This window comes from Gossypium arboreum, chromosome 7 (genome assembly GCF_025698485.1).
Source record: "Gossypium arboreum isolate Shixiya-1 chromosome 7, ASM2569848v2, whole genome shotgun sequence".
Classification (NCBI taxonomy): domain Eukaryota; kingdom Viridiplantae; phylum Streptophyta; class Magnoliopsida; order Malvales; family Malvaceae; genus Gossypium; species Gossypium arboreum.
The window spans coordinates 91,331,911-91,351,022 of record NC_069076.1 but is presented as its reverse complement, the minus strand read 5'-3'; the positions used below and the strand labels follow the sequence as shown (position 1 = coordinate 91,351,022).

Sequence of the window (19,112 nt, the reverse complement as noted above, 5' to 3'; positions counted from 1 at the left end):
ACACGTGTAGATTGCATGACCCACGTTGATGAAGTTTACAAACTTGAACGCACATATAATGTTTGAAAATTTGAATTCCTACTTGTCCTAGATAAAAGCATGTGGTCGTCTACCTTGCACACTCTTTTAAGTTTGTACCAGGTAAGAACTTGCGTCGCAAGCTGAAAGGTCGACTGAACTCAACTCGGATACGAGGCAATATGGATATTCAAGAGCAAGGAGACACACCGAGGTTATGCGGTTACTATAGGAACTCAGGACATATGAAGCCAACATGTCCACACAACTCAGGAGCATCGAGGAGAAGAGCTAATTAAAACACTAATTCATGTAAGTTAATATTAATTATTGAAGTAACATATATTACAATACGCAAACCAAAGTTTTAATTTTTTCTGTAAAATGGAAGTTAATATTAATTATTGAAGTAACATATATTACAATATGCAAACCAAAGTTTTAATTTCTTTCAGTACCTTCTGAACAATTATTTGCTTTTTCAAAAGATTGTATTGAACAAATAGACGAAGAAAAACTTAAATGAAAAAGTAACAGAAATAATTGTAAATTGTAAACTCACAAGATAATATGGTACAAAGTAAACCAATTTAATAAACAAGTTTTGTATATTATAAATAGTGTGCATTTGGGATGTAAAATAAAGTATACAATTTGAAAAAATTACAAAAAACATAATCATTGGCGTCCTGAATGTGTATTGAGTATTTGGTTAAAAAGAATAAAGTTTGAAGGGTTTATATAGGAAATTTTTTTGTTGTTGAAATCCTTTTAGTTGTTGAAAAATTTATGGTTGAAAGGAAAACACGTTTTTTCTTTCTCTCTCCAAAAATAATATTAACCGATAAATTTAAAAAAAACAACATAATTTCTTAAATAATTTTTTTCAGCATATTTGTAAAATTTTGCCTCATGATGCCTATAGATATGAAAAATATTAAATTAAAATAATATAAATATTTTTAAAACTTTTTAAAAATAAACAAATTTAAAATAAATATTAATTAATTAATTATAAATATAAATAAATTTAAACAAATATAAAATATATTAGTAGCGTATTTACACCCAGCTCGACGGGACTATTCGGTTTTTGAAAATAATTTTCTTTTAAGAAAAGAAAATGTATTATTAAAACATAAGGAAATTTCATGTATATCCAAACATCATCACTGTGGGATTTTCTTTTTGCCCCCACTGTCTTGTCTGTAACTCTTCCTGTCATCAATTTTCTTGAAAGTTAAATAAAACCCCCATTTGCAAGGCTCAACCTTTCTTCAAATTTCCAACTTTGCAAGCTTGAAAAAAAAAATTTGACCTTTTCATGGTTCAAAGCTTACAGCTTTCTCTAATTTTGACAAATCCCCCATAACCCATTTCTTCGTTTTCCTCTTGATCTATCACCACAACCACCGAACAAAAAAATGCATGGTGCCCAAAGCAAAAGGGACCTTGCCACGGAATTACAAGCACAGCTACCGATCTTAAGGCCAAGTATCCACACAAGAAGAGCAAATCTAACAGTGAAATTCCAAGACCTTTATGGGTTCACAGTAGAAGGCAATGTGGACGATGTTAATGTATTGAATGAGGTTAGAGAAAAAGTAAGGCAACAAGGGCGTGTTTGGTGGGCACTTGAAGCAAGCAAAGGAGCCAATTGGTATTTACAACCACAAGTTTCTTCATTATCTGAAGGGATTGTTTTGAAATCTTCACTCAAATTTTCAGCTTTGGCTAATGCTATGACATTGAAGAAGCTTATTAGGAAAGGTATTCCACCTGTGCTTAGGCCTAAGGTTTGGTTCTCACTTTCAGGCGCTGCTAAGAAGAAATCCACGGTGCCTGAAAGTTATTATAATGATTTGACTAAAGCGGTGGAAGGTAAAGTCACACCTGCTACACGACAGATTGATCATGTAAGTACCCTTGCATTGCTTGATTGTGGATCTGTGTTTTGATTGATAATGCATAATGAATTTGGAACTGACAATTGTTGATGGACCTGAATGTAAAGATGAATTCATAGGTTAAATATTGGGGTTTTGAGATGGTAATTCATTTTATATTGATCTGTATACAAAAGGGTTTTCTTTTTTGGAATGAAATCTTAAGATTTTGGAGTTTAAATGAATATATATTATATGTTTATGCCTTGACAATGAAGTTTATTGAATGTACTTGATAATGAGGAAGGTTGTGCTCTGCCATCTGAAGCTATTGAACCAAAATTTAAGAGAATTGGGAAGTTTATCTTTGAAATATAACTGTGGAAATGGTAAAGGTACCTTGGAGGCCCTAATAAAAAAATGGGTAAATTGATTTTTGTAAGTTAAACCAAAGAGCAAGTTGTTCTTTTCTGTTAAAATTTGATTCATTTGTTCTGTTAAAAACTGGGGTGGATGATAGAATAACTAAAATTGTATCTATGCCTATATACAGGGACCAGTTTTTAGCTGTAGAAATGGATGAAAATTTTAATAGAAGGACCAATTTGCTGTTCGATCTATTATACATGGATTAATTTGCCTATTTTTAGTAGAAGGGGCAAAATGCATTCTAACTCCTAGTTCAGGGGCCTCCATGGTACTTTTATCCCGTGGAAATCTGTTTGGTTGGATTTTGATAGAAACTAAAAATCCTATTTTTTCGAGCTTGGATTTAGTAGATGAATGAGTAAAATTTAAGTTGTTGAGTTGTTAATGATAGACCGTATTGTAGTTATGGTGCTGCAAATTTTCTTATATGCTTGTAGGACCTTCCACGAACGTTCCCCGGTCACCCATGGTTGGACACACCACAGGGCCATGCAGCTCTCCGGCGTGTGCTTGTGGGGTATTCTTTTCGTGATTCTGATGTGGGGTACTGTCAGGTGAGTTATATCGACACTTGTGTGTCCCATTGGTTCATATTTTTTCAGCCGATTACAAAAGTTAACAAGGCACTACACATTTTATGCAATTCCGTGTTGCTTGAACTGCAACCAAACTCGTACCACATTTCTTTTTTTTAGTTTGGTTACTAATCATTCCTACCAAATTTGATGTTCCCTTTTGTTTCGACATTAACAGTTAATACTTCTTGCTTTGGTTTTTGAGTAACGGCATTGTCATTTCTTGTGTAGGGGTTAAACTACGTCGCGGCATTGTTATTGCTTGTAATGAAAACGGAGGAAGATGCATTTTGGATGCTTGCTGTTCTCCTTGAAAATGTCCTAGTTAACGACTGCTATACAAATAACTTATCCGGATGCCATGTTGAGCAAAGGGTTTTTAAAGATTTGCTTTCTAAGAAGTGTCCAAGGTATTAAACTTTTCAATTTATTTATGGTTTTTTTCGTTAAATTAATCTGTTTTTGTTATACATTAAACCTGGGGTTTATCTTATAAGTGCAGGATTGCTGCTCATTTGGAAGCATTAGAGTTCGATGTCTCCCTCGTTGCTACGGAGTGGTTTCTATGCCTTTTTGCTAAAAGCTTGCCTTCCGAGGTTTGAACATTATTTGGTTACATCTTTACATATTCCCTCCTACAGACATCTCTTGATTAAATTTTGCAGCCGATACCAAATTTGTCACTTTTTGACTTTTCTCTTTGCGGGCTATTTGTCCAGACAACTCTGCGTGTGTGGGATGTCCTTTTCTACGAGGGAGCGAAGGTTCTTTTTCATGCAGCTTTGGCTATATTTAAGGTGCCGGTTCAGTTTCCGTTTGGCTTTTCATTCTTGCTGATTATTTTTCTTCCCGATATTCTTAAATTTTGCTCGGTTGTCAAAACAATACCACCAGAGATAATTTAAGCTTCGATCTACTTTTGCAGATGAAGGAAGAAGATTTACTTCTAGCACATCAGGTCGGCGATGTTATTAATATAATACAAAGAACTACGCATCACCTTTTCGATCCCGATGAGTTATTGACGGTACTATAAGTCATCCATTGTTCTTCTGTTTTCCTTTTCTTATTTAACTTCTACCTCTTTCCTTGTTTTCTGCGGAGAAATGAATTAGAGTAACAAACCTAGTCCTCAATATAAACCGGATAGGAGATCATTTCAATTTGTTTTACCATGACATTTCTAGGAACTGACCTATTGAGTATAAACAGAACACCGATACCATATGTCTTCTTTTGCTAGAAAGAAACGGTAGACACTTATTTGTTTGATAAGTTTTCCGACATGGATATTGGTTGGCCCTATTTTTACCTTCTTGGTCTAGCTCTTTTACGAGTACGGACTATAGACTTGGTGTATGTATCTGAAGTACCATTGTTCCATTGTGATACATCTTGCCCTATATCTCTACAGGTTGCATTCAATAAAATTGGGTTTATGACGACAAACACTATATCGAAGCAAAGGAAAAAGCAGGAACCGGAAGTAATGAAAGAGCTTGACGAGAGATTAAGAAGATTAAATTCTCTGAGAGAAGATGACAGGTAACAACAATGACTGTGGTAAGACCCAAGTTTGTAATGAAAAGATTAAGCTATAGGGACTTAGTTGATAAAAATGTAAAGTTTGAAGGTCATATACTTTACATTGCTGAAGTTTGTTTTGCACATTTGTTTAAATTATATGACTAAATTTGTTACCTAATCATCTTCAAATGAATTTCTGTACTTTGTCATTGGGCAATATAAAGGTTAAATTCTGCAATTAGTTGTTGGACCTTACGAACGTTATTTTAATTTGGTCACTTTTTAGTTTTTGTACTTTTTAAATTTAAATTTCAATTCTCTGTTAAATTTATTAAGTTAAGTTTTTGCTATTCCTAAAATCTAATGTGACAAATATAGTCATATGTGTGATGTAATGAGGGATTGTTATTTTCACCTTTTATTCACTAAACTTCAGTTAATGGACCATAACCATTAATATAGAAATTTAAAATTGACCAATTTGAAAAACATAGAGATTAGAATTGTTTAACAACTTTTACAAAATATATGTACTAATAGTAAAATTTAACCATTTTAAAATATAACTTTTCTTTAATGGAAAATATAACCAAAAGTTATGCTTCAGGGGAAAAAAGATCTCACATCCAATTTTTCAGTAATTTTGTGTAAAAATGTTATATAAAACATCCCAAACTATCATTTATATTTCAAATTCACCTTTAGATTTCAAAAATTTTTAATTAAGTCTTTAGAATATTAGCATTGTACCGACCAAGTCTTTACTTAAATTTATCAATCAATTTAAGCGTTAATTGTGAATTTTGATTTGACATGTAACACATATTTAATTATGTAGATAAATTATAAATATTTATTTATTTCATGGATAACTTGAATATGATACATTTAGAAAAAATTTCAAGATTATTTCAAAATTTTTAACATATTAGGTTCAAGTTGTTTATGTAATAAGTATATGTGTCTTTACAAATTTGATCCATTGATTTTAAATATACTTTATCCAGGTTTGATTTGAGTAACATCCAAACTAATGACTAAGTTGAAAGAACCTGATTGATAGATATGTGTGCCGAAATTAACCTTTTTAAAAAGGTTAAAATATGTCATAAATTTATGTACTCCTAATAAATTTAGAATATAGTCCCTATACTTTTATTTCTAGAAATTTAGTTCTTCTACTTTTCGAATTTCAAAATTCAGGTCCAATTGTTAATATTGCTTTGACTTAAAACATGAATTTTGAAATCCGAAAAATACTGGGACTAAGTTCCTAAAAATAAAAATATAGAGACTAAATTTCAAATTTATAAAAAGTATAAAGACTCATGGCATATTTTAACCCTTAAAAAGTTAACTTGTGAAAGGGAAACGGTTATGACTTAGGACAAAAATCCAGGTTGCAAGAAATCCGAATCCAATAATTTTCATTTTTATGGGCCCAAAATATAGATTTTCCCTTCCCTCCAATTGCAATAAGACCCTTCCCACAGGAGCCTCGACCCAAAACCGGAACTGAAGTGAAAATCTCCATAGCCATTCCCAAATGCCCTCAGCTTCACCCCATTCCTCCGAGCTCGACGACATAGACCTTGACGCCTCTGACTTCACCGCCTCTGTCCCACTTAAGAAGGTTCCCAACGGTGACATCTTCGAAGCTTCACGTGCCGGCGACGTCGACCGTCTCCGTTACCTCCTCGAGTCCGGCGTCAACGTTAACGCCCGGGATAACTGGGATTCCGTTGCCTTGTACTATGCTTGCTTAGCTGGGCACTTGGATGCTGCCCGTATGTTACTGGAGAATGGGGCTATTTGCTCCGAACATACCTTTGATGGGGATAGGTGTCACTATGCTGCTTTGAACTTGAAGGTTAGGAAACTTCTCAAGGCTTTTGAGGCTCGGCCACCGCCTCTTGGGCCGTTACAGGGTGCCCTTAGAGATACTTTCTTGAGCTGTGAGGCTAATCGGGGTTTTCTCGACCAGGCTACTGAGAGTGGGTTGCATTTCCAGGTTTCGGGTCAGTTCATCCCCTCTCCCCCCCCCTTTTATTCAATTCTCGGTTTGGGTTTATTAGGATTAAGCTGATGCTACTTAATTAAGCCTTGATTATTGTTCTTATTTAGTGAAATGTGGCTTGATTAATGCTGGTTGTATACTTGTATTGCTGGCTTTCAATTTTGGAATTGCTTAATGGTTGATGTTTAGTAAAAGTGGAGTTTTGATACATTGGCGTATTGGTGTTTTTTGTTTATAATTATTGGAAAGATCTCAAATTTTGGACTAAGAATTGCTCCCCTGTTTTGACTAAATAAAGAGTAATTTCATCATTACACTTATCTTCTCTTCATTTCTCTAATTTCAAAAACGATGTTGGCTAATAAGGATGATTGGTTTAAGGTCATGTGCTCATTAAATTAGCGTCAAGGATTCAATATTATAAAAACGGTATATTGAGTTTCGATCATTTTGGTTTTCTTTGACCTGTAATGCTAACATTAGAGAATGGTTGTAAGTTATATGGTGCTGTGATCCACTTTGAGGGTACTAAAGTCTAGGGGGTACTTATTTAAAAAAGAAAGTTAATTGTTGGGGCATGGTGGTATCGCATAAGTTCTATCAGCTCATGGTGAGTAGCTTCAAGTCAAATCTTTAATTCAATTGAAGAATGGAGCTTTTAGACCCCACCGTGTGCACGTGCGTGTTTTTAGTAAGCTTCTAGCATGATTGTCTCAGAACTTTATATTTGTCCATCAGAGGCAATCTATTTTCTTAATGAAGTAAATGTGAAAGCTAGCTTTGGAAGAGCACTTTTGTTAAATTTTTTCGTCCCTAGATATCAAAAATAGGGAAACACTGAAATTTTTGATGAAATCTTAAGTCAATTGCTTTTGGTTAAGTTATTGGGTCCCTAAATATAAGCACATTTTAGTTGCAAGTATTGTTCTTCTGAGAGTAATATGCATGTATGAGTCTGACATGACGCTGAATATCCAATCAGGTTTTGCATCCAATGGGGCATCAAGTTCCTATTATTTCCCACCAGATGTTGTATTTTTTGTGCAAGGCAGACCCATTGAAGCTCATAGATTTATTTTAAGTTCCCGGTCACCTTTTTTTAGGAAAAAGTTTGAAAGTGACTGGAAAGGTCGCAATGAAGTTCGATTTTCAAGAGAAAAGTTGTCGTATCCTGCTCTGTATAGCCTCATCCACTTCTTTTATTCTGACAGACTAGAGGTTGCTGTAGATGATATGGAAGATCTTGTGAGAATTTGTAAAGTATGCAAATGTGAATCACTACAAAGGATTCTAGAGAAAGAACTGATTCACCAAAAATATGCTGAATACAAAGCATTGAGAGATGTAGACAACTCTCAAAAACGGTATATTTTACAGGGCCTGTCCCTACCTGAGGAGGACCGGCTTCCTGCTGCATTGCATCGGATCCTTCAAATTTCCCTGGCAAAGTCATCCAAGGAACACAGCCTTGACATTGGTGTTGACAGATTACTGCCTCGTGTTGGTGCAATGCAGTTAAGTGACTCTCTGGATGATCTTGCAGATATTTGTGTAAGAGTTGACAAAAGGATTTTCCGTTGTCATCAAGTTGTTTTAGCATCAAGATCAGAATATTTTAAAACAAGATTGTCTCGTATGAAAGAATTTTATGAACGAACAGATGCATTTTCTAGTGATACCCTTCCATATCTAGAAGAACACGATTTGAGTGCTGAGGCATTTGAGAAAATGATCGAGTATATGTAAGTGTTCTTTTTTTATTTTTTTTCTCCAACTTCTTACTTTTTACTTCAGCTCTGTAACTAAAGTCTAGGATTTTCTTTTTCTAAATTGGTTCTGTGGTTTGGACATTAGTGCTACTAGTGTGAAGGTCTTGAAGCTGTCTTGCATCATAGATCATGTTAGTAAAGGGACGAGAGATTTGTTACTTGATATCCTTTGAGGCATGGTCAAGTGTGCTTTAGTTATTCATAGTCTCTCATAACTTCATGGAACTTATAATAGCTCCATAACTGCCTCAGGTACACTGATGGTTTGACAGATATAGACCCTGCTCAGGTACCATATATTGTCTTGTGAAAGTGACTCATATACATCAGTTAAATGAATGATTATTCGATTTTTAACTGTTCTAATTAATCAGGCAGAGGAAATGTTTGATGCTGCTTCTCGTTATCTATTATTTCCTTTGAAGCGTGCTGTCGCTGATGTACTGTTGCCACATCTAGAGATGGTCTCACCGGCAGAATTGTGCCATTGGCTTGTATTATCTGACATGTATGGTATATCACCTTTTATTTTCCTCTGAAGTATGAAGAATGAGATCAATGCCTTATTTCTTTAAAAATTATTTATATGGGGGTAATGAACGTTAGAGTCATTGCTGGTCTAGGAATGGATTTTGTACTTGCGTGCTACTAGAGGTAGATAAAAGTATCAGAGAAACCCATAGTACCTCTACTAAAAATGAGAAAATTAGTTCTTGTACGTTAAATCTAAAGAGCAAATTGGTCATTTTTATTAAAAATTTCATCTTTTTATATTGTTAAAAAATTGACGTGGCTAACGGAATAACTGGAAAGTGACACATAGCATGCCATGTGTACATCATGTTGATGTACAAGGACCGGTTTTTAACAATAGAAATGGATGGAATTTTTAACTGAAGGATTGGTTTGCTCTTTGACCAAACGTACAGGGATTAATTTACTTATTTTTTTAGTAGAGGGGGCAAAATGTAGTCCGACTCCTAATTCAGGGCCTTCTATGGTGCTTTTACCAAATGGAGGTACAGTAATCAACAGTTATTTGTTGATTGTTGAATGGAGCTTTGGGAGTTGTAGACTCTTAGGATGCAGCTTTTACTTGGCCTGCCGGAATAGTTCAGGAATTGCTTTTACGTGGAACTTTTGTACTTGTCGATAGATGAACTAATGCCATTATCAGCCTTAGACTAGCCGTTATGGCCATAAAGCCTTCTATTTTATAATTTTAATTCACATGTGTAGGTATGGTGTTTTGAAGATACGGGAGTATTGTCTAGATACAATTGCTTGTAACTTTGAGACATTTGCCGACACAAGTGAGTTCCGAGCAATGCTTTTGACACTGCCACCACCATCTGGAGATTCATCACTCCGGACTACAGTTCCAAGTGCCCCAGGAGCTGTAATCAATACGGACCAAGCCAATCTTTTGGATGATCTTCGAGAAAAATGGCTTGAAGCAGAAGGTGCTGAGCTTGACAAGAGAGATGAGAGTGCTCTACTTTTTGATAAGCGCTTAGAGATGCTTATGGTTGTTGCAGAACAAGAAAAATCTCTTCCTTCTGCTGCTGATGGCCATGATCATGTTGTATAAGCTCTTTATTTTATTCATCCGTCTGGTCTTTGCTTGAAATGAACTGATAAATCTTAAGCATAGAAATTTTCTTTCTTTTCCCTATATATATTTGACAGAAATATAAGTCTCTTATGGATAATGCTGTATTTCCTAATACAAACAGTTCTGTGAGTGTTTTTACCCTTTTTTTGGTTACTCTCTTTGCTAGTATTGGATGATAGCAGCAAAGAGTTATATGATTTTTATGTGTAATTTTGCAGAATGAAATTAGAAATGTTTTCAAGTTTTGTTTTAATAAGGTTTAATATCTGCTTTGGCCACTGTACTATAATGATAATTTCACTTTGACCTTTTTACTATCTTAACATGCCATATATATGTATAATATTGCCAAGTGCTTCTAATCCAATTGAAATTCTCCCCCTCTTCTGCATTATTCAGCATATGAAAATCAATGCAATCCAAATAATATTTTCCAACAGTAGTTAATTTTTTTTTTACAGACCCATATCTTTTCTTTTCTCCTGTGGTCTACAAAAAAAGGCAATAAAGCTGGAACAATGCCTCTTAGTTCCAGTTGCTTTGAGACACAGTTTTTTAAGGGGAAAAAAAAAAACTAGAAAGCTTATCTAAGGTCATTATTTGTTACCATAATTTTCTTCAATTATTACGGGAATTCCTAATCTTCAGCTTGGGGAGATGGAGCAGCATCTGAAACTGAACCGTCAACAGACAACCTCGAGACTTCACTGGCAAGGTCACTGTCATCAGGCCCTTCTCCTTGCTGCTGTAGGCAAAAGTACATGATGCTGGCAGTCAATGTTAGAATCATTTTCTGGTTTACCTGTTATGGTAATGCAAAACAGACATAAAAAAGAGAAGTTAAGCGCATTACAAAGATCCCAATCCCCTGCAACATTACTAAGTGCCTAACATCATGTTGATTTGAACTCAGAAATGGTTTACCTCTATGACATCCTCGGGTAATAAGAAAATGGAGCATCCAATCTTTCGTGCAACACTGATTATATAGGTTGCATTCGACTTCTTGTCTTCATCTGCAATGTGACAACAACAATAAACCTAAACAGATCTCTTCCATTGAATTTGTGTACATGGTATCATCTATTTATTTGCAAGTGTGAGACTTGAACAAAGTTTTGCGTGTAAAGTTCATAGGTTCTCGGTAGGGAACAAAAAGAACCAAATCTTGGCAGGTACTTATTTTTACTGCTCGTGTGTTATAAAATATTATACTGAACCATGTTTCATGGAAAGGTGAAGTGATGGCATACCGGTTTCTCCCTTGGTAACGAGATTCCAGTCAACCACCCTTGGCTCCACTGCAGTAAGAAGCTCGAGGAAGAATACACCATTTGAAAGGCTTTTATCCTAAACCCGAGAGTCCAACAAAAAGAAGAGCATCAGTCTATGTGTAACAACAGAAATTTTAAGATACGATTTTGTTCTAATGATTAAGTACCTTGAAGCTCTCCATTTGAGTGGTTCTACCTGACTTCTTTACTTTATTGTTAGCCCAGTTCAGAATGTCGGCATCAGTAATTTCTTTACCATGAGAGTAAGACCTCAAGTTTTTAAGGAGTTGGAGCATAGAGAACCGCATGAGTTGCCATAAAAATGCTGGAAATGAGGCAGAAAAGAAAATGAGAAGAGTGAAGTTGTTTTACAGAACATGGTGGAGTAATATAGAAAAAGTGTGCCACTCAAAAGCTAGCCACTGTAAGGCCACAACTTCAAAATAACAGCCCCTGAGAGCACTAGAGAATGGCATAAAAAGGTTAAAAGTGTTTCTCCATTAACAATCAGAAACAGATGGCAGAAGTACTGTTGGAAAACGTAAAGAGAAAGATCTTACCAACTATAAGTTTCTTGTTTCCTGCCACAACATCATTGCCAGCTACATTCACAAGTGAGAAGTTTAAATCCTTCCCAATATTTATAACTTGATTGCAATTCTCAACCTTTTTAAATGGCATCTTTATAGGAGGCTTATTAGCTTGCTTCCAGTTTACCGTTCCAGGAAAAAGTTTGTCTAAAACCTCTAGCATAACCCATCTGCAGGCACAAAAAAGGTGAAAACCAAACAATATCCAACAACTGCTTGATATTTCTGGGAAAGAAAAACATTTAAAAGACAAAGAGAACATTACCCGTTTCTAACATCTTCAAAAAGATTGTTGACATATGTAGAAATTCCAAGACTGTTAATCCAAAGTCGAAAGCATCTCTCTTCACGAGAAGTTTCTACATCATCGCTCATCATCTCAGCATGGGACATATTTTTGCTTTCAGTAGATAAACCATTCCTGCAAGAGAAATTATATGCTAGTTAAAATACATGGAACAGAAGCTACATCAGTTCACTAACTAGTTGACAAAATCACCTGTTGTGGAAAATTTGTGCAACAAATGCAAGATTGAGATTTGGTGAGCCCTCAACAATGTCCTTGGGAGTGAGAAATCTTTTGCATTCCAATTTCTCAGCCTGCTGAAGAACCATGTTTGCTCTTTCGGTTGGATCACTTGTATCCAAAGTTGAGGGGGTACTGTGTTCAGGGGCAAGCGCATTAAGCAGGTATGCATATGCCTCTCCATCCTACAAATAAAGAGGTTTATTGACAAGTGGCAATGTTTACACATCAACAACTACTTGTTATTTTATTTTAAATAACCATGAATCAAATCTTTATCCCATTGAGGAGGTGTTGTTTGCGAATCTGTTATATAATTGCTGAGATTAGTGGAACTTAAGGCCCAAAGCTGAAGATTAGTGCAGCACAAAAAAGGCAAAAACCATGACAAGAATTATCTTTTGTGGATAACGTTTGACATGGCCTCGTCTGGAATTATTGAATTGACGTGTTTTTCTCACCTTCAAATCTGTAGAGAAGTTTGTAACCTGCTTTTCGTATCCCACTTTCTTCAGATGAAAATTCATCCATTTCAGCAAAACCTTTTCAGGTGCTAAACTTAAGAGCTCCTCCACATCCTACAAAATTCAAACAAAAGAAAATTTTGTTTCTGACCCGAAAAATCCGAACTTATCCAGCATATGATATTATCAAAACTCTGAAAAGAGGCAAAACCAATTAACATTCTGTGACCTGGCTATCATCCACCAATTCCACGAGTTGAGGAGTTTTCTTCAGATTGAGATCTGCTAGTACTTGAATCTGATGTCATGGCAATGTAAACTTCATTAGTAATATAACTAAAAATGCATCCCTTGAAACACCTAGGGATGAAGAAAACAGATATGATCAATATGATTTCCATGATTCTATGAAATACAAACACAATACCTTAATAATTTGAGAAATCAATCCAAGTATCAGATGGGGCTACAAAAAGAAAAAGGATGAAAAAAGAGGTTAAAACATTGTGCATATTTATATTAAAAAGAGTGTATAACACCTAAAGTGGTATCAGGAAGGAGAATTTACTCACTCTTCCTTCAGCAAGGTCTTGTGTTCCAATATTAACCACAGTGCAACCAATAGCTTTTGCAGAATTAAGGCAAAGAGTATGGTTCTCATTCCTCTCCCAGGGATTAAGAACCTTTTTGGTGTTAATAGCCCTCTCATCTATGGTCCCAGGAACAGCTACATTGATAAGCTTGCTGCATTAAAGTGCTAAAAACATCAACAAACTTCAAATCATGAATAAACACAAGGGAGTAAAGCTGTTTCAAGTATGTCTAGCGAACCAACCAAAGAAGAACTCCGTTTTTAGCAAGATCGAATAAGGCATCAGTAGCTGGATCAATAGGAAGAAAATCTTTCAAGAATTTATCTTCAGCTAGGTAGTTATTAATATGAGCAACATAAGAAGCCTTCTCGGATTCATTAATAGCATGATGAAAAGTGGTTGTGGTTGCCTTGAGAAACGAAGATTTTGTTCCACCCGATTTTTCGATTGCATGAGTTTGCAAATTTAAATAAGCCTGCCAATTCACCAAATCACACAGATTCAACTTAAGAACAAGATATGCAAAACAAGCCAAATCACACAACATATCATCTTCTTCATCATTAACAAAGCTAGAAAAGTAGTGGATACACTACATCGAGAAGACTCACCCGAAGAAAGCCCTCGAAATCAATTTCTTCACCCATATCACTATTGGATTCTCCCAAAACAGTCTTAATCTCATCCTCATTGAACATTTCAGTAAAAGCCTTCAACTTGGAGAAAACTGGCGGCAAATCACCGAGAGTAACACGACCATGTTGAGTCCTCACGTTGATAAACTGAAGGTAAACAGATAATTCAATGTCCCATCACAAAACAAAGGTTGCCAATTCACTACATAATCTAATTAAAACAATAATACTTGGTACATTTGCATACAAAAAGCAAACTATATGTTGAAGAATTATAAACTAAAAATTGAATCTTTTAGACAAAAAAAATAAAGGTTACCTTGGATTTAAGGGTACGGAGCTCAACTTGAGTGAACTGGCTTTGAAGCCAAGGATCAGAAACGATGACACCTTGATAACTAGACATTGTTTTTGCCTTGCTGGTTTCCACCAAAAATGCTACCTTTAATCACAAAATAAAAAATTTAAAAAAAAAATCAAAGGACCATTACTACGTTTCAACAAAAACCAGATCCAATGAATGCAAAAACAAAGAGAAACCCAATTGAGAAACCATCACGTAGGTTTAAAATTAACGTGCATGCACATATATAATTCAATAGGACAAACGATCAAACCAAACTACGAAAACCCAAAAGAAAATTACAATAATATATATATATATAAAAAAACAAACATTAGAAAAAATAAAATAAAAAAACAAAAAGGACCCATCAAAGAAACAATGATGAGGGATAAGAACCTTATGAGAAACAGAAAAAGTCAGAGATAGAACAGCTAAGATTGAAGGGTGGTTCACTCCATTTTTTTTTTTTTTGTTGTTTCGCTCGTTGTATGTATGGTTTTCAGGCAAGAGAGAAAAGAAGGGATGATTTTTGCTATTGGGTTATGAAAAATGATTGAATTGAGTGAAGGAAATGAAGATGAGAGAAAAGCGTATACTCCCCAGAGAACCCGCCAATACTGTCGATTGCAAATGTGAATGAGAGAATGAGAAGAGAGAGAAAAGGCTAAATAAAAACAGAGAAGGGATTTTTTTGTGGGGTTTTCATTTATCTGAAATGACACCATAAAGTTCAATTCTAGTGATTATTCTTCTAAATCTTGACAAACTGCACAATTAGTCATTAAATGTGTATATATTTATTTTAAAGTTAGAATTTGATGAATAAATTATTTAAAATTTTATTTAAATTTTGAGTTATTAAAATTGATGTTATATAATTTTTTTATTTTTATTGCCTATATTAATCAAAAGTTTTCTTTTATTATTTTTTCTATAATTTAATTTTTTTATGAAATGACTTTGAAACTCGTTGGTAGAACGTTTTTTAAAAAAACTTAACAGACAAGTGGCTTAAATAATTTTTTTTGAATTGTTCAGTGAGTCAAATAAAAACTTATAAATAGTTCAGTAACTAAATTATAATTTTTTTGAGTTAAATGATCAAAACAAAAACTTATCAATAGTTTAGTAACTAATGGTGTAGTTTACTCCTTACTCTTTTATGACTAATTGAGGTAAGCTATTATTTAGTCACTAAACTTAGCAAAATTTTTAATTTGGTCCCTAAACTTTACTTTGTCCATTTTAGCCTTGGAATGTGGCAACTTTTTTTTTTAAAATTTTGGTCCCTAGATAATGTTGGACTTGGAGATTGTGCCACATTATTACATAATTTTTAGATGATGATATGTCATAATATCATATTGACATGTTATGACATGGACCAAAACTGCGAAACTGTAAGGTGTTAAGAATAACATGGACAAAAAAAAGATAAAGACTAAGTTGAAAAAAGTAGTTAAATTCAATGACTAACTATCTCTCATTAGTTCTACGCTTAATAAATTATTTGATATTTAAATTTGATAAAATTTTTTGTGCCATATTTGTCTCTCTTTTTTTCTCATCTAGTGTGGCATTTGTATTTGTCAAAAGTTACAAATATTGACACCTAAAAGTAACAATGTTAACTTTTTAATATTTAATTTAATTTTAATTGATTTGGTAAGAGTTTATTAATAGAATAAATTTAGCTTCAATTGTAAATTTGTTTAATATGTTAAATATAATATGATACTCGTGCTTTTTTTCTTTCTATTTTATGGTTTATTTGATGCTAGTTAATGGGTTTTTTACTAATATAATATATATAAAAAAACATCAAAATGGTACAAACAAAAAATTATGTACTAAAATGGTACATCCAGGGTGGTGCCGCCTCTGGCAGTGGCGTGACCACCATGATTTTTGATATAATCAGTTAAAAAAAATATAAACAGTAAACAAAATAAAAGCTGAAAAAAATATAAAAATATAGAGGTGGATGTGCCAGAGGGGGCACCAGTTGCTGACATGGCACAAGCAGCACCCACACCCCCAAACCCCTTATTAAGCCCTCAGTGTTAAAATGAAGGCACACAACAGTAAAAATAAAATTGCAGAAGAAGAGAGGGAGAAGAGAAGAAAGAAAGAAAAAAACATTTTCCAGTAAAAAAAAAATTACAGAAGAAGAGAGGAGAAGAGAAGAGAAGAAATAAAAGGTATTTTCTTTTTGTTATTTAAGAGAAGAAATAAAAGGTATTTTCTTTTTTGTTATTTTTAAATAGAATAGATTATGATAAGAAAAATATTTTGTTAGTATTATATAGTTTGTTTAGTGTTATTTTTATGTTTTGTTTTAAAAGTTATTTTGTTTATTGTGACTTTTTAGTAAGTTTTGTATTTAGATTAATTATGTGTTTATTGTGAATGTTATGTTTTAAATTTTTTTAATATATTTGAAAGTTTTGATGTTAGTAAAACTATTATAAAGTAATTGTTAATTAGTGATAACAACTGAAAATATTTTTGTTATACATATTGTTAGGAATGACAACATATTTGGTATTGCCTGATGAGATAATAATTTTAGCACAAAGGGAGAAAGTTGATAAGATGATGAGAGAAGTGCAAGATTACAGAATGAAACCAGAAGAAGACATTGTTCAACACCTTATTACCGTAAATCAAAAGATGCAAAAAGTGTTGTGGAAGGGTCATGACATGATTAAAAATAATAATGTGCAATACTTAACCCTTAGAGGGTCATTAGTAGAACGGGAGCATCAAATCATTTTAGACGAACTTTGGAAAACATCGGTACCACAAACCTATTGGAATCTAATTATGAACTTCGTGAAGTTTATAATTTTTGATAGAGCAAGGAAAATAGCGAAACAAAGTATAGGTTCACGAAAGTTGACTGGGGAGCAAAATGTGTTTGACAAATCATGGATGGATAAATTAGTTGTTAGGAAATTACTAAGAGAACTTGTATATTCAATACCCGTTATAAAGATTGAAGAGCCAGAAGATCCCGAGGAATTTCTAAATTAGATTGTAAAAGATGAATATGAAGAGAATCAAGAATTTCTAAATTGGATTGTAGATAATCTCCCAGATGAAGATACAGGATCGGAGATGGAAACAAATGTATAACTGAATTTAAGTGGTTAAATGAAAAGATAAATGTTGTTCATGTACAAAATGAGAACTGAAAAAGTTTGAGCTTATGAATGAAAAAAATTGCATGTTGATTAATTAATTTTTTATTTAAGTAATTTATTTGTTATTCGAAATTGTTTTGAGAAATTTTGTTTACTTTTTAATAGATTGAGTATTAAAGATGGATAATCAACTTTTTGTATGCGTTTATTTTGATGGAATCATCTTGACAACAACCGTTGGATGCATATCTGAATGTCGACAACAAATAGCAATGAGATTTAATAGAAATGTTTCGTTGGATGGTATGAAGGGAAGGATTAACGCAAAAATTGTTAGACGTTGTGGGAGAAGGATTTCGAAACTTTTCTACAAGGTTCCAGTTTCGACAGATCCCATCAAATTCACCGAAATGGAACTTGTAAATGACGAAGATGTGGAGACAATGATCACTTTTTACTGTGGGAATAAGAGTGAAAAAATGCACTGATTCACTTATTTGTTGAGTTAGCCGGTATGGAGCAAAATGAATATCTCACTGCATATAATGAAGAACATGAAGCTTAAGAACCGTGCATGATGGCTCCAATATAGTACGTTGATAGTGAATCAGCTATACGTGGGATCGATATTGATCTTAATGTTTCACCCGATATTGATGTGGTTGGTGATGATGGATACAATAGTAGTGATCCTTGTGATCAAGAGGTCGATAGTGATAATAATCCCGATGTGAACGATGTTCCTGATGATATTGACGATGCTGACATGAATGACGATGGAAACATTAACACGTTTTTGATCGGGAACCAAATGTGACGTATTGTGATACACAATAATCTTGGGCTACACATGTCGCTTATAGACCCTGATGTGGCGCATGTAGCTGAGTTTTCAGAGTACCCTGAAATACTTCTTGCTCACCGACTGGCCGTAAATTTTGATCTTGAGGAGTTGTTTGTAGGCCAAAAATTCAAAAGTAAAGAAGAGTGCGTATTTGCTATTAAGCGGTATAGCATGAATATATCAGTGGATTACAAAGTTACAGTGTCTAAACCGACATTATATATTAGGGGGTGTTGGAAGTCGGTGGAAGACTACAATTGGCGGGTATGAGCTGCATTTATTCAAAATTCGCAGATGTGGGTGATACGCATATTTGTTGGGCCTCACACATGTACATCAACACGTATGACAGAAGATCATCAAAAACTTGATTCTAAAACTATCTGTACGTGTATCATGGCAATGGTGAAGGACATGCTGACCATTAAAGTTTCGGTACTGATTGCCAAAATACAGGTACGATTTTAGTATCGAGTATCATATCGAAAGGTGTGGATAACTAAATAGATGGCAATAGAGCAATTGTATGGGGATTTCGATGCATCGTATAACGAGCTACAGGGATGGATAGCCGCTATGCAGGAGTACGTACACGGGACTATCATTGAGTTACAGACACGACCTTATTACGGCTCAGATGACCAACTACAGCCAGGAAAAAGAATTTTCCATCTGATGTTCTAGACGTTTGATCCATGTGTGCGCGTATTTCCCCACTACGACCTTATTACGGCCCGGATGACCAACTACAGTTGTTTGTGCAAGTGGATGGGACCTAACTATATGAAGACGGTAATAGAAACGTGCTCCTGATAGTATTTTCCATCATAGATAAGAAGAACATGGAATCATGAGAAT

At 34.3% G+C, this 19,112-nt stretch overlaps 3 protein-coding genes across 3 annotated transcripts; 2 read left to right on the top strand and 1 right to left on the bottom strand.

The window, feature by feature from the left end:
• Nucleotides 1-1,108: 1,108 nt before the first annotated feature.
• Nucleotides 1,109-4,673, top strand: LOC108460232 (uncharacterized). The gene is made up of 7 exons (XM_017759688.2): nucleotides 1,109-1,934; nucleotides 2,771-2,887; nucleotides 3,140-3,318; nucleotides 3,411-3,504; nucleotides 3,628-3,705; nucleotides 3,834-3,935; nucleotides 4,323-4,673. Exons 1-7 carry the CDS (start codon nucleotides 1,443-1,445, stop codon nucleotides 4,455-4,457), a joined length of 1,197 nt encoding a protein of 398 aa, XP_017615177.1. The 5' UTR covers nucleotides 1,109-1,442; the 3' UTR covers nucleotides 4,458-4,673.
• A 1,177-nt stretch (nucleotides 4,674-5,850) lies between these two features.
• Nucleotides 5,851-10,092, top strand: LOC108453364 (BTB/POZ domain-containing protein At2g04740). Its single transcript, XM_017751432.2, has 5 exons — nucleotides 5,851-6,453; nucleotides 7,435-8,194; nucleotides 8,474-8,510; nucleotides 8,596-8,729; nucleotides 9,461-10,092. The coding sequence occupies exons 1-5, from the start codon at nucleotides 5,982-5,984 to the stop codon at nucleotides 9,810-9,812; spliced, it is 1,755 nt and encodes a 584-aa protein (XP_017606921.1). The 5' UTR covers nucleotides 5,851-5,981; the 3' UTR covers nucleotides 9,813-10,092.
• Nucleotides 10,093-10,192: 100 nt separating this feature from the next.
• Nucleotides 10,193-15,030, bottom strand: LOC108453358 (fimbrin-5-like). The gene is made up of 15 exons (XM_017751420.2): nucleotides 14,661-15,030; nucleotides 14,238-14,360; nucleotides 13,895-14,065; nucleotides 13,526-13,758; nucleotides 13,263-13,434; nucleotides 13,118-13,156; nucleotides 12,920-12,988; nucleotides 12,688-12,804; nucleotides 12,200-12,411; nucleotides 11,966-12,121; nucleotides 11,671-11,870; nucleotides 11,278-11,435; nucleotides 11,090-11,186; nucleotides 10,761-10,852; nucleotides 10,193-10,638 (listed from the first exon to the last, which is right to left on the bottom strand). Exons 2-15 carry the CDS (start codon nucleotides 14,322-14,324, stop codon nucleotides 10,474-10,476), a joined length of 1,968 nt encoding a protein of 655 aa, XP_017606909.1. The 5' UTR covers nucleotides 14,325-14,360; nucleotides 14,661-15,030; the 3' UTR covers nucleotides 10,193-10,473.
• Nucleotides 15,031-19,112: the final 4,082 nt, after the last annotated feature.

What these genes read in the sequence shown, in the direction of transcription:
- LOC108460232 (XM_017759688.2), top strand. Translation starts at nt 1,443, where the DNA reads ATGCATGGTGCCCAAAGCAAAAGGGACCTTGCCACGGAATTACAAGCA. An exon ending in CTGATGTGGGGTACTGTCAG is followed by an intron (nt 2,888 to 3,139) that starts GTGAGTTATATC and finishes TTTCTTGTGTAG; the next exon opens with GGGTTAAACTACGTCGCGGC. An exon ending in ATCCCGATGAGTTATTGACG is followed by an intron (nt 3,936 to 4,322) that starts GTACTATAAGTC and finishes ATATCTCTACAG; the next exon opens with GTTGCATTCAATAAAATTGG.
- LOC108453364 (XM_017751432.2), top strand. Translation starts at nt 5,982, where the DNA reads ATGCCCTCAGCTTCACCCCATTCCTCCGAGCTCGACGACATAGACCTT. An exon ending in GTTGCATTTCCAGGTTTCGG is followed by an intron (nt 6,454 to 7,434) that starts GTCAGTTCATCC and finishes ATATCCAATCAG; the next exon opens with GTTTTGCATCCAATGGGGCA. An exon ending in TGGCTTGTATTATCTGACAT is followed by an intron (nt 8,730 to 9,460) that starts GTATGGTATATC and finishes TCACATGTGTAG; the next exon opens with GTATGGTGTTTTGAAGATAC.
- LOC108453358 (XM_017751420.2), bottom strand. Translation starts at nt 14,324, where the DNA reads ATGTCTAGTTATCAAGGTGTCATCGTTTCTGATCCTTGGCTTCAAAGC. An exon ending in AAGACCTTGCTGAAGGAAGA is followed by an intron (nt 13,157 to 13,262) that starts GTGAGTAAATTC and finishes TTCTTTTTGTAG; the next exon opens with CCCCATCTGATACTTGGATT. An exon ending in TACCCGAGGATGTCATAGAG is followed by an intron (nt 10,639 to 10,760) that starts GTAAACCATTTC and finishes TTACCATAACAG; the next exon opens with GTAAACCAGAAAATGATTCT.